General features: G+C 41.9%; 1 protein-coding gene across 1 annotated transcript; it reads right to left on the minus strand.

Annotated features, from left to right (window-relative positions):
• Window positions 1-1996: 1996 nt before the first annotated feature.
• si:ch211-117k10.3 (Krueppel-like factor 15) lies at window positions 1997-9844 on the minus strand. Its single transcript, XM_044349809.1, has 3 exons — window positions 9661-9844; window positions 6339-7528; window positions 1997-4408 (listed from the first exon to the last, which is right to left on the minus strand). The coding sequence occupies exons 2-3, from the start codon at window positions 7460-7462 to the stop codon at window positions 4240-4242; spliced, it is 1293 nt and encodes a 430-aa protein (XP_044205744.1). The 5' UTR covers window positions 7463-7528; window positions 9661-9844; the 3' UTR covers window positions 1997-4239.
• Between the last annotated feature and the right edge of the window lie 2656 nt (window positions 9845-12500).

Below are 12500 nucleotides of genomic sequence, written 5' to 3' on the forward strand. Positions count from 1 at the left end.
AAAGACAGTAGTGCTCTGTCCTATAACCCCTGGTCACAACTGTTGTCAGCCACTCTTATTACATTATAGCCTGTGGCCACATTTCATTTCTAAATGGAAACCCCCTTTCTCCCTCTGTCCTCCTGTTCTGGCCCACTGTCTTCTCAGACATCTGCCTCAGCTTTGTGAAACAAAACAGCACAACTCGACATGAATCTGATGAGCAGCTCTTTCTGACCGTATCTTCCCAGATTAGCGACAGTGCAAAAGAACAGAGCAGGAAAAGAGGCGATGCAGATATTTGCTTTGAAGCCTGTCCCAGTTTCCTCTGGGTGCTCCCTCCCAGACAAACACGACTGGAAAGCACCAACAACCAAAAATTCCAAATAGATAAGGTTAGAGATACAAAGCTGCAGCCTCCTCTGTGCTTTCTTAAGAGTACTGAACACTGAGACTCTGCATCACACTGCAGCAGTCAGATCAGTATTGGAAAGTGATTACAGAATTGAAAGCTGCCTGCGGCATTTTTTTCATACAGAGACATGCAGGAGTGGCCTTGATGTGGTTATCCTGCCACCCACTCTGTGCTGTAATCCTGCTGTCGCTCAGTGCTGCAGGAAATTCAGATTGGTGTCATTTCAATGAGACGCTTGCTGGGTACAATAGAGGAGAGGCCGTGACTAGAGAAACAATGACAGGAGAGCAGAATGCTAACTTTGTCTACCATGACAGCAAAGCAAACCACTATTTGAAGGTTCACCTTTACTTTATAAAAGCAGGTTGACAGATGAAATAGTGAATGTTGTTGATTTATTTCTTTATTTACTATTTTGATTGTCAATGTGTAATTAATTCATTTTACATAAATATTTGAATAGAGAATAATTGCAATTGTTTTCAATAGCTTCCATGTCATGTGACCGAGTGACTCCAAATCAATACCATTTTAGTGCTTCTAGCAAGGAACAGATGAGAAGAAGCCAACATAGTAAAGTGTCTGTATCAAACTGAACAACATGTTTTTACATTTTTGAGAAGCACAATACAGGTATGTTTGTTTATTTTCAGGAGAACTATGAGGAAGAAACGAATGACATTTCAACAATGTGAGGCAGGACTGTACAATCATTCAGGTTGACTGAAATCCTGAGGAGCAGTAGGTGGCAGTAATGCACCTGAACCTGAATGACAATAACAGAATTTACAAAGAAGAGGGAGGTAGAAAGTATTTTTTGAATTCTCTATGAAAATATTAATAAATAATAGAAGAACTAAAATCCAATAAAAACAGGTGTGTCTTGTTTATACAGTGTAGTAATAAAATTTGGTCACCGGGTCACATGACATGGAAGCTATTGAAAAAAACTGCAATTATTTTCTATTCAAATATTTATATGTGAAATAAATCAATTATACATTAGCAATTAAAACAAGTGTGCTGCATGAGACCAATGTAGTGCATTTTTTAATCATAATTTTCACTAATGTGGGCAAGTCAGCACAAAGGTTTTGTGTCACACAAACAGTAATTTATCGATGGTCCCTAAGTGAAACCCCAAGTGCTCGGAGGTGAGCTAACCGTCCTCTGCCTGCCAACACTGGGTGGAACTGAATAAGAAGAAGCAGCTGGATCCGGAGTGAATGTCTGTTGAATATCTAACTTAAACTAACTTCACCACGGTTAACACATGGATCTTTTTTTTTTTTTTCAGTTGACCCCAGGGGAGCTCTGTAGACTTGCATCCAGTGGGTCACTAGAAACATGACTCCCAATGAATACTAATGTTGCTCCATGTCTGCTGGATGTGTAAACAGGCAACAGGCAGCTAAAATGGCGGTGGATGTTAAAAAAAAAATCCTCTTTTTTTGACCAGTAATTGCAAAATTTGTCAAGATCTGAATATATAACTCATTATATCATGAGAAATGAATTCTAACACTTGTAAGAACTCTCATTCTGTCCTCATGAATGCAGTAGCAGCTCTTTTCAATAAGCACATAACAACACAGCAAAGGATTCAGCATTGTCAAGTTTTTGCTTTTTATTTTTGCAAATAGGAAAATAGCATTTCTGGTATTCAAAAAAAATACAGCCTGTGTTCAAACAGATACACAAGCAGGACTCAGAGAGAAACAGAGACAGAGAGAGAACTGGATGATGATTAGGGAATACAGATCTGGATGTAGGTCAGTAGAAGCAGCCTGGGGAGGCTCAGACACAAAGACAGCACCGGTTCAGACAGATAAACACGTCTGCCCGTCTGTCTGCTTTAAACGGGTTTCCATATTACTAAGCGTGATTGTTTTTTAAAAAAAAAAATGAAACCTATCGTATCCGTAAGGTAACAAAGATATGAGGATGATTGCTGTGTAAAATGACAAAAATGTGCACTGCTACATGCTGAAGTGCTCTAGTTTTCAGTTTATCCAATAGCACCAATGTTGCTCGAGCTTAGATTGCCAGTAGCCTACGGTTCGTAGTAGTGAGCATCTGCAGGACAACAAAGACAATCCAGTTATATGAAGCGTTATGCTTTCAGTTATACAGTCTCTTCGTGTGGAGCACTGGAAGGTTAACAAGCACCAAAAGGTTCAGATCAAAGAACACATGACAACAGTGACTGAACTGCGCAATGCAGTTTAGCCCTCTTTACAAAATATCCTCTCTTTTTTTTTCTTCTTTTTTTTTTGGCATTTTATGGTTCCGATACATTTTTATGGAACTGCCATAAGAGCACAACGACTGCTTCCGCTTTCTGCTAACACAAGTGCACTTGAGACCAGCAGACTCGGTTTAATGGTTTGTGAATGGGCAGAATGGGACTCCAAATCCCAGACCATAATCAGCCTGACATTCCACAGATTGATCACGCTACAATCAAACACACATCGGACTGAAAAACCTCTCCAGAAACACGACTGAATAGCTTAATGCACTGATTGAAAATCCTCTTTGATAAAAAAAAACACATCTATATAAAGGCTACAGGCTGTACACATGTTATCTTTGTCCTTTATGTTCAGTACACATTATATTGAGTATGCTTATACAGATGATTGAATAGATGTTAGCTGCCTTTCCAGCTGTTTAAACTATTAGCTTTTCTTGCTGCTACAACCAACAGAGAAAGGTAACTGCTACTGTAAATAAGAAAGAGCTTTTTTTTTTTTTTTCCACTTTCGCACCACTGAGCCAAAGTATAGCATATAGGCCGAGAAAGTTTCTAGACCACGTAAGTCGGCTGCACAATGATTTCAAGAGACTTTCAGAGAACAAAGAGCTTATAAACTGTCACGCACTGAGGGTGTCGTTTTCATGCTCTCACAGGGCTACAACAGGGATTTCTGGTTTGGCAACCCCCGGTTCACAGAATCACAGTTAAATAAGAGCAGTCATATGATAACAGTACAACAGTAGGATCAAGTGAAGTTTTGTGACATGATCAAAGGCATCGATCCAGATTACGGCATACTGGGACAGAGAAAAAGGCAAACAGGTCAAGATGGTGGATTATGATTGGACGAATGCAATAAAGGCCAGGGTTGGATGCATAAAACATCGGAAGTTTTTAAAGTTTTTCGCAGTTTGGACAAATTGTAAGCAAAGCCACAAGTTTTGTTTTTTTTTCCTGTCATACCACTCATTCATATAGGACTCTAAAAAGTATTTAGAGTAGACTTCTGCTGCTTTAATCAGAATTTCATCCTACAGACACGGCTGTCACGCTCTGCCACGTGAACATGTCCATCGCGAGCCTTATGATTAGAACACATGGCATAAATGTGACCCAAATGTATGCTAAACAAACACAGTAAATTCATACTCAGACGACATACAAAAACATTGGGAAGCTTTATGCATGTGGACCCTGATGTTTGGCTTTGAGGAAGAGGGGAGATTATAATTACAGAAGCTCCCATTACCGGTTACCACCCTACTTCCAACAGTACCTGGTAGAGGGGCCTCTGTAAGACTGTCTCCTCTTATGTGATTTGACATGTGTGTGTGTGTGTGTGTGTGTGAAGGCCAGGAAATCCACTTTCAGCTGAGTTTTTCCTGAGGTGGCTGTTAGCTCAGTGTAGCACTAAGACGAGCTGCTCAGAGGGGAACGGTGAAAGGTAAACAGCGGGGAAGAGAGAAAGGAGAGGATATTAGGAGGGAGAGAAACAATAGCCAGCTCTCAAGATTCTTCTGAAAAGTTCTGCTCGTGAAGCACCAAAAGTCCTGAGGGACACCGGGATCTAGGCCAGGTGAAGGTGTCACACGGTGGATCTGATAATCCTGCTTGGCCTGGAGCTGCGGTGAACCTTTGTGTGTTTGGATAAGTGGTCGCTGCGGGCAAATTTCTTCTCGCACAGTGAGCACTCGTACGGCTTGATGCCGGAGTGGGAGCGTCGGTGACGGGACAGTTCGTCGGATCGGGAGAACCTGGGGACACGGGAGCAGAAGTTCGGGGTTAGGAACACAGGATACAAAGAGATACATCAAGTGTTTCAGAGGAACCTACTTCCTAATTAACCCACTAAATAATCAATATGTAGAAACCAGAATCATCCATGTCTCTAAGTCTGGTGTTCAAGAGCGCAGCCAGGAGAGAATACAGCTCTGGGTTACTGTTAAACCCCTTTCACACATGCAGTGTATCCCTGAAATTATCCAGACATGACCCAGAGGAGCTTTATGTATGAACGCAAATGTCCTAATCAGTCGGACCGGACATTAAATGGACTTTACCCCGGCAGCTCACTTGTACAAAGTCTGTGTAATGTCTGATCGAGCCCATGTGTGAATACAGCAGGTCATTCTCTGGAGAAGCTACAACTGCTCGCTGCAACAAAATCTGGCAGTAAGGGAGACGGTACAAGTAATTTATCCATCAACTGTTGAACAAGCAGAACATAAACTTAAATACGTCGTCTTTGACTTCCAGCAGTAAACTCCCCTCTCATCCACAGCCTCTATTTCACACATGCGGCTGGTGCTGGATAAACGCAGCAGGCCAGCTAAGCTGCATTGTCTTGACTGGGCCTGAACGCTCCGCTGTGAAAATAGTGCTAATGGGAGAGAGGACTTCCTGTGATTTCTAGTGAAATAAAAGCTATTCTGTTTCTGATGAAAAGCTTAAAACTTCTGTATTACAACTGTGACGTACGTACATATGTACGTAGCCTCATCCTGCCTTCTGCACCCCTCACCTAAACCAAACAGCAGTGGGTGAGAATGTGTCTGACATGGACAATATCCTGCTGTGTGCTACATGTGTGAAAGGGTAACTCCAGACAATGGTCGGACCTGATTCTCTGGACATTGTCCAGAATTTGGCTGACTAAGCCGTTTTCACATATGACTATATGAATATGAAGGCCTGATGTACGTGTATGTAGCTGTTTTTGTCTGGTGCCGATGTTCTTGTTATATATTTAATATTCAACAACTTAACAAGACAAATCATCCGCAAAAGCATTGGCAAGGCAACCATAAACAAGTCACAGATTCAAATACATCATCAGTGGAGTCTTGTGATTGGTTCACTTGCTCCATTTCAAAGCGTCTCTCGTCAGATGTACCCTTTACGTGTCTGTCCCTGCAATGTTACTGCTTTCATCCACACTGCAGCCGTACCAGCATTTTCCCAGAAATGTTACAAGAGCCTGTCGCTGCCCGATCTGCATCGCGCACGCATGAGCGGGTTCGCCATCTTGGACAGCTATGTACAGCAACTCCACTTGAACAAACCACATCAGAGTTGAGTGTAACAGAAAGAAGAACGAAGAGGAAAGTGACTTCACGACTGAATTAACGGAGCAGCTGCCGGTGGCTTCTGCTCGTTACATAAACACACATTTTACTGTTTGTTTTATGGGCTGGAGTTGTTAGTCTGCTGCTAGTATGTCCTCTAGCCTGTTTCAGGTTAAACTGTAAAGACAGAAATGTTGTGTAAAGGTGTAAAGAAACAGCCAGAGTGACATTATTCTGTCTGTCAAGACATCTAATAGTTACATGTTTGAAATACATTATTATTAGTTAGTTATGATTAGTTATTTCTGGTGTAGGTTTACCTTAAAAATTATTTCATTTAAAACCAATACATAGACTAGATAAGACATGGGATTAAACACATGTTCCCCCTTAAAATAACATTGTTTATTTTCATTGAATAAGTGCATTTATGTTTCTAGTAACACAATACATTAATATCAGTTAGATAATATTTAGTCCATCCCCAACTGTTATAGGTGAGGCAATAGCACATGTCTTGAAAAACAGATTAATCTGTAATAAAGATAACCGTTGTTTTTCAGCCCTACACTAATTTGGTTTTTACTGATAAGACACAGTAGTTTATCACATCACATACCTCCAGCCACATTCAGGCCAGCTACAAGTGTAGGGTTTCTCTCCCGTATGCCGGCGGAAGTGAGCTTTCAGGTGGCTGCTTTTGGTGTACATTTTCCCACAGCCTGGGTGGGAGCACTTATGGACCCTCTCTGTGGGTGGCACTCTGGTCACCCTGGGGGCCACGGCCTTCAACAGACCGATGCCCTGGCCCCCAACCCCAGTCACGCCCGTAATCTCTAGAGTCCTCATTGTGATGGGCAGAGGGGCGATCTTCACGTATTTCTGGTCAGCTGACTTATCCCCACTGTTCAGAGACACCAAGGTGGTGGAGGTGGAGGGCACCTGGGGGGCCAGCAGGGTGAGATTTTGTCCTGTTGCACCCTGGAGTCCCATGACCAGATGAGTGAGCCAAATGCCACCTGGGGCCCCAGGAGGAGACCCCACTGGGGTCTGAGGCTGGGCCAGAGGTAGGGGCTGGAGCTGGAGGACCAGCGGAGCACCAAGGAGCATCGGCGGGGTTAAGTTGGATGGTGAGGGGTTTACTTGGGCAGAAGGGGAGGCGTCAGCTGGGCTGGGACTCTTTTGCTCATTCTGGAGGGTGTTTGGGTTTGAAGTGCAATGGGAGGCACTAGTCCCTGAGTCACTGCAAGACTCTGAGGAAGGGGCTGGGGGCGCAGCAGAGGATGAAGAGTCACTGGTGCTACATGGTAGAGGGGAGACCTCCTCTTTAGGGGCCAGCAGCCCCTCTTTGACCGGTTCCATCTTTTCTCTCAAGAACTCCTCTATGTCCTCCAGGGTTGGGGAGAATGGGGAAGACGGATTGAAGGAGAATTCTGGCAGCTGGGTTTCCTGACTTGCAGGTTCCTCCTCCTCTGCCGCTCCTAGAAAAATATGCAGAGGTACCCCTTCGTCTTCGTCTTCTTCCTCCTCCTCGTCCTCCTCCTCTCCAGGGCTGGAGCTGTGCATAGCCCCCAACTCCCCAGCCTCGGGGCTGTCACAGGAGGCTGAACTGCCCCCCTCGCTGCAGGCTCCATCTCCCAGGCCGAGGGAGAACAGGATGCTGCTGCTGCTGCTGCTGCTGCTGCTGCTGTCCCTGAACAGGTCATTCTCCAAACTCAGCGTTCTGCTGCTGAGAGACACCATTGATCCAGGCCAAACCAGTAGAGAGGATGTTGGAGAAACTCTATCCAGAAGACGAATCACAAAAACCTGCAATGGCAGCATTGACATTGGCTTTTATTAGAAAGTAGCAGAAAGTAAAAGTGCATGTAAAGCTATTTCCATTTATTTCCGGATTGAAAACTTTGGCCATAAAGAACATTAGAGGTAATTTATCTCACAGGCAACAGCCTTCTTAGAGACTCAATTTCAATATGTTTTTATTTTATCACTTAGTATTCACACTCTCAGTGTTATTATGTGCTGTGTGTCTATGCTTTAATGAACTGCCAGATGAGCAAAAGGCAATTTTGGTGGGTAACAAAATTGGTAATACTTTTACTTTAAGTACATAAACAGTTTATTACACACCATACTGTAGTGATAAGCAGATACAAGTGTTTTAATGTATATGTCAATAACTATAACTCCTCCTGTGGGAAACATAACTGGATGCTGGTATATAAACAAATGATGAACAAAAATATAGTAAAACACGACTGTAATGATATAAAATATGCCTCACATGAGAAGTTATAATTACTGGCAAATAATGTACATAAATAAACTTCATTATATCTGCTTACTACTATATTATAGTGTTATAAACACTTATTAACGTTTCTATGCTGCTTATAAATGCCAAATTGACTCAAACTAATCACAATTTCAATGTCATTATCAACATACAGTATATTTATTATGATATACCAAATGTGGGGAAAATCTTGTACAAAATCAGGTTGATGCTCAAAGCAGTGAGCTGTGTTCTGCTGTCATGTTATGCAAAACAAACTCTTCACACATGTAAAACAAGAACCTAAAAAGAAAATATGAAAATAAGTCCCACCCTGTGTTCAGGGACCCCGTCAACCCCGAGTTCACATTTTATCCACTGCAACAAATACTCTTGTGTTGAAATAATCATTTGAGATCATTTGTGATAGTTTGATCAAATACAGTGTTATTTTTTTGACACAGGGCCCCTCTACAAGACACTGCTGAACATGAGGTAATAATGTAATACCTGCCTTAGTTTTGCAATTAATCAGATTACCAAAACCAATTAACACACGGTGAACCTGGGAGATTTTGGGGCCCCTAGATGCGGAGGCCCCAGAGCAGTTGCCCATTTTGCTCTGGTGATAATCAAATGATGAGCATGTTGTTACATATAGGGCCTCCTTCAAAGAATATCCCCCTGGAGTAGAGCTGCAACAATTAGTTCATGAATCAATTAATCAATCCACAAAAAAAAATCATCTGCAATTATTATTTCAAACATTTGAGGGTCCAGCTTCTCAAATTTGCCACTTTTCATGTTTTAAATGATAGTAAACTGAATATCTTTGAGTTTTAGACTGTTGGTAAGACAAATTAAGACATCTGAAGACACTTTAGAATCAAGGAAAATGTGTTGTTTTTCACTGTTTTCTGATTTTTTATTAGCCAAATCAATTCATCAAGAAAATAATCAGCAGATGAATCAATAACAAAAATAATCCTAGCCCTACCCTGAACTTATTTTAAATAATAAAACAAATGCACATGTTTACAAAAGCCATCTTCACCCCAATAATCATCAAAATCATCTAGCACAGTTATTATTTAATTGTACAAATTTGTATATAAACCGGAGCAGCGGCAAAAGCTATAAAAATCCATAACGAAGAATTATTTGGATATGCAAATTTCTAATACGTGAAGAGGTCAACTTCAATTAGCTGGGGGGGACCCCGGGAGTCTATCTAGGACTCCTATCAGGTTCGCAGACCCCAAATTTGTAACCAGAGTCCACAAAGATACCTCTGGTAAAACAATCCTCAGTTGCTTATGTAAAGGATGTTTGTTGCTGCTGTCAGAGCGTCAGGCACATGTTGCAGCAGGGCCTCATACTTGAAACAGCGCGCTGGTAAACACGGCCCGCACTGACGCGCCCATAACCATCCAGCGAGGAAGACTCACCCCGAACAAACATCGCTCCATAGAGCGGAAAATATTACAAATACAAGTGTTTACAACGGAGGAGCGGTCGACGACATGGCAATCCGCCTGAATACAACTGTGACTGTATAGGAATCCACGAGTCTCAAGTTCGGCTGGGTCAAAAAAAATGTTCTGTACTGCTCCTTCACTCCGGATGAAGCGAGCAGGAGAATCCCGGACTTATCGACTCGACCTACCGCGAGTTGTTCGGAGGAGGTTCGGTGCAGAGGAGCAGCGCCGTCGATGGGTTTTATAAATTTCGTGTTTTTCCTTCTTCCTCCGTCGTGTTATTGTCGTCGCACGCTCACATCCCGTCCTTGCCACGGGTCCATGTTGGCATTCCTTTTCCCAGCGTCACGTGACTACATCGCTGCACAACTCGGAGGCACGGGTCCTATTCCGCGCCCCTGATTGGCCGAGCGCCGCGGAGGCTCGCCCTAAGAGGAGCGCTCTGATTGGCTGCCGCTCGATAAATTCTGACTGCCATGTGTTGATGGAGGGATCCCTACCACCTCTACACAGCATACATACAATGTGGCCTATTGACGGTGGACAAAATAATGTAAACACCTACCAATATAACAGTTAGCTGATAACGAGAAGGATCGACCTTTTCCGTCTGCTCCTCATCCTGTTGTTGCTGCTCCCTGACAGCCTGCATTAGTCTGAAGAGAAGGGAGAGGAAGTCTATAGCTTCAGCAGAGGATGTGTCCACTATTCTTTTCTTTTGTGGCCAACTTTTTATATTGCTTTTCCCCCTATGTAGTTGAGTAAGCGTACAGGGCACACAACACAAAGGAATTGTCATGCAAAGAATATACACTCCATTTGAATCAAAAACTCAGTCAAGCTGTATCAATATCTCTGTCCAGGTTCTTTTCATTACCAAAACAACTCCACAAAAAAAAAGTAGCCTGTACCCTCCCATTCCCTATACCCTATCCCCCTCGGCTGCAAAGAGAAAAAGAAAAGAAAAAAAACAGAAACAAACAAACAAACAAAAAAATGTGTCCAATATTCCGAAGATTTCTTACAACATCCTGCTGCTGAATTTGTGAGGTAGTCTGTGGAGGGATTTTCAAACTTGGATTGTAGTGTTCGAACCCAGGGACCTCATGTTTTTGTATTTGCCTGAGTGCCCAGGTTTGTTCAGTTCACACCAAGTGATGTTTCTTTGTGTGCTGGCCTTGAAGATACTTGTCACTGAAAGGAAAGACCTCAAGGACGTGCTGTTTACTTCGACTTATTCAAGACGTGTCCAAGGATGTAGTCAGCGATGTTCAATATCAGCGGGGAAAGTTCCGAATTGCAAAACTCAAGTTCACATATATAAGAGAAAAGTATGGGTGGTGTATGGCAGGTTGTACACCACCCACCAATAATCTATAATTTGTTTTTCATCTTTATTTTTTCATTTTCAATATTCATCATGTAAACAAACCAAACATTCTGCATAATCAGTTTTACATAGGCTGTGTCAGTGTCGAGTATACAGTAGCACACAAATCTGAGAGCCAAAAATTAACAGTGTTGGCCCAGCTCATGTGCCACACAATGCAGTGTAAACAATTGACCTATTTTATGAAGCTAAGCTATGATTCTTGAGTCTTTAAGTCTTAAAATTTAGTCCAGTAACAGCTGCAGCTGTTTGGTTCGTCATCATTTTGACTAACAACACTGGATCTCCCAAAAGCTTCTACAATATCTACAACAAACCACTTTCTACTGTTTCATTTACAGAAAAGAAGATCAGTTTATGGATTAGAAACAGGAAGCCCTGCAAGATAAGTGCAAATCAATGAGATTAGTAAATCAGCTGTATAACAGTTGTACAGTTTGTCTGTGTTGTTTTATTAGATGGAATATAGTATTAAGAATTTTTATGTTTCATTTTGTGTAAAAGTGGAAACATCTTTTTACATTATGGGAGGAAATTCACCACACAAGGTTGCTGCTCAATCCTGAGTCTTTGGTCCATGGAAATTATTTGTCCCAGTGGAACAGTTTACATCAGAAATATCCCCTGTTACTGGCTTTTTTTTAATAGTGTCAGACTGAGGCTTGTAATGCCACTGCAGACTTGGGCCTGCTCGCCAATGACAATAGGAAAAACAGTGACATAACTGATGTTGGAACAAATGATGTCACGGTAAAAGCTCGTAGAAGAACTGTGTGGCCTAGAACACCAGCAACCAGTGTGATCATCTTCTCTGAGCTTCTAGTAGGCTTCTTTCTAGAAATAGGGATTATTATTAAAGGAAAAGGCAATTTTCTGTATTTTTCTTATTGTCAGCAAATCACATGTGCAGAGCCAAAGCAACCATTAATTGATCTACTTACAAGTATCTGATGCCACTGCACATACACAAGAACACAGTTCCATTTACAGAGCTTCGCTAGCTTGTTATACATATCACAACTTACTGACTTTGTACTGAAGACAAGAAACAAGAAAAACGTAGGAAATCACCAGTCATATCCTTTAAAGACAGACTCCAGTGGAATAGTAATGTTGTGTATAAAATGACTGCAGGAGAAATAAATTCCTGGAACAGCATAGGTTGGCTGTAAGAAATAGGCAAGATGAACTAGTACAGGAAAGTACTTCTTAAGATGAGCAAAAGGTCTATAGCAGGGTTTCTCAACCTTTTGTAACTTAAGGCCCACTTCTGATTGTTAAAACATTTCCAAGGACCACCTTCCCAAATAAATGAAAAAAATAAAATAAAATAAAACAACATGACAAAAAGACTGGGCTGTAAATATGGGTTATGTCAGCTGTAATGGCCAGAATAAATATTCTTCCTACCCTCAGTGAGACACTTGGGCTTTCTTCTGGGAAATAATGAGATCAAGTTGTGGTGGGATGGCTGACACGCAGAGTAGCATTAAAACTTGCTTTCAGTTTGTTCCTTACCTTTGATTTTGTGACAGTCACAATGGAAAACCCTGACTCACATAAACAGGTGGTGGTGAAAGGCAACAGAAATTTGATTGCCCGTTTTGACAGAGAGGGATACTGACTGGCAGCCAGTAT

Source organism: Thunnus albacares, chromosome 4, assembly GCF_914725855.1.
Source record: "Thunnus albacares chromosome 4, fThuAlb1.1, whole genome shotgun sequence".
Taxonomy (NCBI): Eukaryota; Metazoa; Chordata; class Actinopteri; order Scombriformes; family Scombridae; genus Thunnus; species Thunnus albacares.